Raw genomic sequence first — 5,136 nt, 5'->3', positions numbered from 1 at the left:
TGGAAACATGGGCATCTTTTTGCATGATGGTGCACATTGGGTTAGTGAATGTTAGCTCATCACCCCTTAAAAAAGGAAGGGAAAAAGCCTTTTATGGATATTAAAAATGACGTGCACAATCAAGCGAGGAATCTTTGTTTTCATCGCTCTTCGTGTTCATTAATCATAGCTCTAGCTCATTCATTGCATTCTTTCCTTAAACTAAAAAAAAACCATTGTAATAAAAAACAAAGACCGCGCGTTACGACACCCTTACCGGATGCGTGCCAAGACCAAGATAATGAGTGAAATGGAGGAAGTGCAGGAACAAATGAAGGTCGATATGGAGGCCATGAAGGAGAAAATGATGACAATGATGGATATGAGGAAGATAATGGAGGTTAACGCTGCTGTAGCTGCTGCTACCAGTACCACTACTGAGAGGGACCCAACTCACCAACCCGTTTTTAATCAAGAAAGTCACCTAGTGACGGATGTGGAAGGTCAAGGAGGTGTGACGGGGTAACTGCATATGGGCCTCAGTACACCCAAAGCCATAATAGATATACTTTTCCACCATATGTTCTGCCTCTTAACTATACACCACCCATGGTTGTACAGGTGTCTGCCGAGAATGTTACTAATCATATCCCTGTTTGTACTGAGAATCATCAAACTTAACCCAATCAGACTCAAGCCTATAACTCTAATGCTAGGGAGGAGGCACAAGAAGCTCCCATAGACCACACTGTAACAGGTTTCGAGCCCCATCCAAGATATACTATTGAAGGGCATGCAGCTTTTGGCATCCCTACGTTGAACACTCCTGGAGCCTCTCAACATCACATGTTATCACAACCTTTGCATTTTGTGAGGGGAGAAGGGCCTCTTGTAGTATTTAAGAAGGAAAAGATTGAGCATATGGAGGATAGGTTACGCGCCATCGAAGGAGGAAGAAGTTCTGGTTTTGCCGACATGTTAGAGCTATGTTTGGTACCCGATGTGACTATTCCCCCGAAGTTCAAGGTGCCAGATTTTGATAAATACAAAAGGACCTCTTGCCCTAAGAACCACCTAAGGATGTATTGTAGAAGAATGGAGGCTTATGCGAAGGAGGAGAAGCTACTGATGCATTTTTTTCAAGAAAGCCTGGCTGGGGCGACTATTATCTGGTATACTAACCTGGAATCCACTCGAATCCGCTCTTGGAGGGATATGATGGATGCTTTCATTAGGCAGTACCAATACAACTCTGACATAGTGCCAAACAGAACGCAACTGCAAAACCTGTCCAAGAGAGACAATGAGTCTTTCAAAGAACATGTTCAAAGGTGGCGAGACCTAGCAGCTCAAGTAGTGCCCCCTATGGCAGAAAGAGAGATGATAACAATGATAATGGACACACTGTCGGTGTTCTACTATGAGAAAATGATAGGTTACATGCCTTTAAGTTTTGCAGATCTAGTGTTTCCTGGTGAGAGAATTGAAGCAGGTTTGAGGAAAGGGAAATTTAATTATGTTGCTTCTATGAATCCTAGTAATGAGGGACTCGAGAGGAGTGGTGAGAGGAAGAAGGAGGGAGAACCTCATGTTGTGGCTGCAATGCCCACGTGGCCAAACTTTCCATTAGCCCCTTATAATCCCATGTATCAATATCCTCCCCGGCAATATCACTACTCGGCCAATGTCAATCCTGCCCATTACCCACCACCCTACCAACCAAAAACACCCGGTCAGCCACAAAGGCCACCCCTAAATCGACCACAACATCCACCCGCAGCACATCCAAGACCAAACACCACCCCTAATACCAACCAAAACACCAATCAGGGAAGGAATTTCCCATAAAAGAATACTATAGAATAACCCCAATCCCGATGTCATATGCTGACTTACTCCCTTATCTTCTCAATAATGCAATGGTAGCCATAAGCCTAGCAAAGATTCCTCAACCTCCATTTCCCCGAGGATACAACTCGAATGTGACATGTGCTTATAATGGGGGAGTTCTGGGGCATTCCATTAAGCACTATATGACCCTGAAACATAAGGTGCAAAGTCTGATTGATGTAGGCTAGCTGAGATTTGAGAAGGAAAATCACTTGTGAATTCTAACATTGTCAAGAGATACTATGCATGATGCTTGGGGAAATTTGAAGGTTGTTGCTGGATATTTCCAAGGACTCATAAGGATGTTCAGGTTTATGCTATTATTGTAGACAACAGTCACAATGCTAATAATATGGATGAATTTGATGTCATTGTCTCTCATTCTCTCACAATTACATCTTTGCATATTTATTTAACTTGAGCTGGAATATGAATGTATGCCATTGGTTTGCTCACTCACATGACCTGCACTCTAGAGCCAACTTCCAAGTCTTCTCGATTAGAGATCGCACATTTAGCACGTTTGGTGGGGGTGCCATAAACGTTGATTAAAATTAAACAAAACACTTGATTGACTGTTTTGCTAAATGAATGTTAAGTGCAAACATGCATCATCTTCAAGAGTTTTGCAAAAAAAAAAATTGAGAGTTGTTTGGGTTTTAATCGGTTGATTGAAAATCTTTTAAACTTTTCTCATCCTTGGAAATTCTTTTTCGAGAACCTACACAATTTCTTTCGGTTCTTCTTACTACAAGGTCATGACAAACGATAGCTATAGATACCGCTGAACCCTATACTAGGGCAATGATAGGAAATGCTCACCCGATAGGTTAAAAACCCGAAAAGGGCGACCTAGGAAAAGTTAGGGTTATAAAAAATTTGATGATAAAAAAAAGGGAGGAAGAAGAAGGAAAGGGGAAAGGTGAGAAATGAAAGCGATTAGGGGCTTGTTCATCAGAGGTTTCGTCCAAAAATCCAAACTGTAAAAGTCTAGTCAAGATTTGAAATGACACATGGCCATGTTTCTTTATCCTAAAAAACTAATTTATCCCTTGCTACCCATTATGAGCCAAATGCAATTATTTTCTTAAAAAAAAGAACCCAGAGTAAAAATCACCACTAAATTGGCAGGAAGAGCAATGAAAACAACACATGCATGAGGTTTACTAAGCTTTAGGTTAGGCAACAATGATGTAAAAAAAAGAGCAGAAAGCAAATCCACCAAAGGCGAGTAAAGCAGAAAAAAGAAAAAAAAAGACGAGTGTCCTCCAAATTTTACAAGGAAGGCACAAAAGTGCAATAAGGATTAATGTATAAGACAATTGGAGTAGAGCCCAACCCAAAAACTTGAAATGAATAAAAGTACAAGCAAGGCTCTTGAGGTTCTTACTCAATATAACTCTTAAACACTTTTTGAGTCTCTCTGATCCTTTCATTCATAGCCTTCTTACCCGTGACCACATTAATGGCCAATAAAGTCCATGTGGATCAAGAAATGACTAATTTTTCTTTTGATTTTGGATTTTGGAATAAATCCTGCACACAAAAAACCCAAGGTTAGCACTTGGACAACTTGAGAAGGAAACTCATTCAATAAGGAGCTCGTGGAAGACGACCAAAGGAAATTGTGATAGTAAAGTATGCACAACATTAGTTTCTCACTCCAAGCCAATGAGATTCCTTTTGAATCATAGGCCTCCATTGTTACATAATTCCTTTCGGGATCGGCCGATATCATCGAGCCTCAATAGGATCGATAAACCTATGGCATTTCTATGTGATCTTAGATCAGGAAAGTTTCACTCGGCCATATACCAAAGTGTAACTATCCATTTCCATCCCTTAAAGGTCCATGCAGTCAACCCAAGGCATAATATCTTCTTTGATGTGTAGAGTAATCGAAGTTTTAAACAAAAAAAAAGGGGCGAACCCTCAAATTAATGCTTTAGTCAACTAATTAAACGTGGAATGACTTTAATGCCATCTTCTGAAATTGCCAAAGTTTAAATCATAATAAACATACACTCTGAGAGGATATTTGAAGAGACCTACAAAAGATAATATGAGGTTGCATTAATCATTGTTTTTTCAGAAAGAGACAGTCAATCTGTGTTTTTCATACCAAAAATCAAAATCACCAAATGAAGAAAGAAGGTCATGAGCATTGCACAATTTTGATGATTCAAAACATTCTACATTGCTAGATGCAAAGCCTACATTTACTGCATTTCAAGATGAAGGTTGCATGCCTCTGCATTCCAAAACTCATATCAGGCTATAAGTGCATAGATTTCTCTTTATATACTAATTTCCAAAGTCCAATGTCCTATCTTTTGAGTTGAGGATGAGAGACCCTCTTATAGAGTCAACCTCTTGCTTTCTTATAAGGTTGAGCCCTTGGGTACTAGTACCTATTGGCATGTTTCATAGGACTCAACATCCTTTGTTTTTTGTTTCATAGGACTCAACGTCCTTTGCTTTATGTTTTCATAGGACTCAACATCCTTTATTGTTGTTTCATAGGACTCAACGTCCTCTGCCTTTATGTTTCCTTGGACTCAACGTCCTCCATCTTTATGTTTTCATAGGACTCAATGTCCTCCATCTTTATGTTTTCATAGGACTCAACGTCCTCCATCTTTATCTTTTCATAGGACTCAACGTCCTCCATCTTTATCTTTTCATAGGACTCAATGTTCTCTGTCTTTATGTGTCCAGAGGACTCAACATCCTCTATCTTTATGTTTCCTTGGACTCAAATCCTCTGTCTTTATGTTTCCTTAGACTCAACATCCTCTGTCTTTATGTTTCCTTAGACTTCAATGTCTTCTGTTTTTATGCTTTACAAGACTTCAATGTCTTTTGTTTTTATGATTTACAAGACTTCAATGTCTTTTGTTTTTATGATTTACAAATACTTCAATGTCTTCTGTTTTTATGCTTTTCAAAGACTTCAATGTCTTCTATTTTATGCCTTTGAAGACTTCAATGTCTTCTATTTTTATGCTTTTCAGAGACTTTGATGTCTTCTATTTTTACGCTTTACAAGACTTCATGTCTTCTGTTTTTTTATGCTTTACGAGACTTCGATGTCTTCTGTTTATGCTTTACAAGACTTCAAAGTCAATGTCCTCTGCTCTTTATGCCCTATCAGACTTCAATGTCCTTCTGTTTTATCAGTTGCACTAGTTTGTTTTCTTTGTCATGAGGCTTTGAATAACAAGATTGCTCGAATAAATTAGTGTCATTATCTTTACTTTTTTATTT

The 5,136-nt window shown here is 39.0% G+C and overlaps 1 protein-coding gene across 1 annotated transcript; it reads left to right on the top strand.

The window, feature by feature from the left end:
* The first annotated feature begins 259 nt into the window (after window positions 1-259).
* On the top strand, window positions 260-1,827 carry LOC102669189 (uncharacterized). The gene is made up of 2 exons (XM_006604986.1): window positions 260-501; window positions 696-1,827. The coding sequence occupies exons 1-2, from the start codon at window positions 260-262 to the stop codon at window positions 1,825-1,827; spliced, it is 1,374 nt and encodes a 457-aa protein (XP_006605049.1).
* Window positions 1,828-5,136: the final 3,309 nt, after the last annotated feature.

The sequence above is a fragment of the Glycine max genome, chromosome 19, assembly GCF_000004515.6.
Source record: "Glycine max cultivar Williams 82 chromosome 19, Glycine_max_v4.0, whole genome shotgun sequence".
In the NCBI taxonomy this organism is placed as follows: Eukaryota; Viridiplantae; Streptophyta; class Magnoliopsida; order Fabales; family Fabaceae; genus Glycine; species Glycine max.
This window is presented reverse-complemented; position numbering and strand designations above follow the sequence as displayed.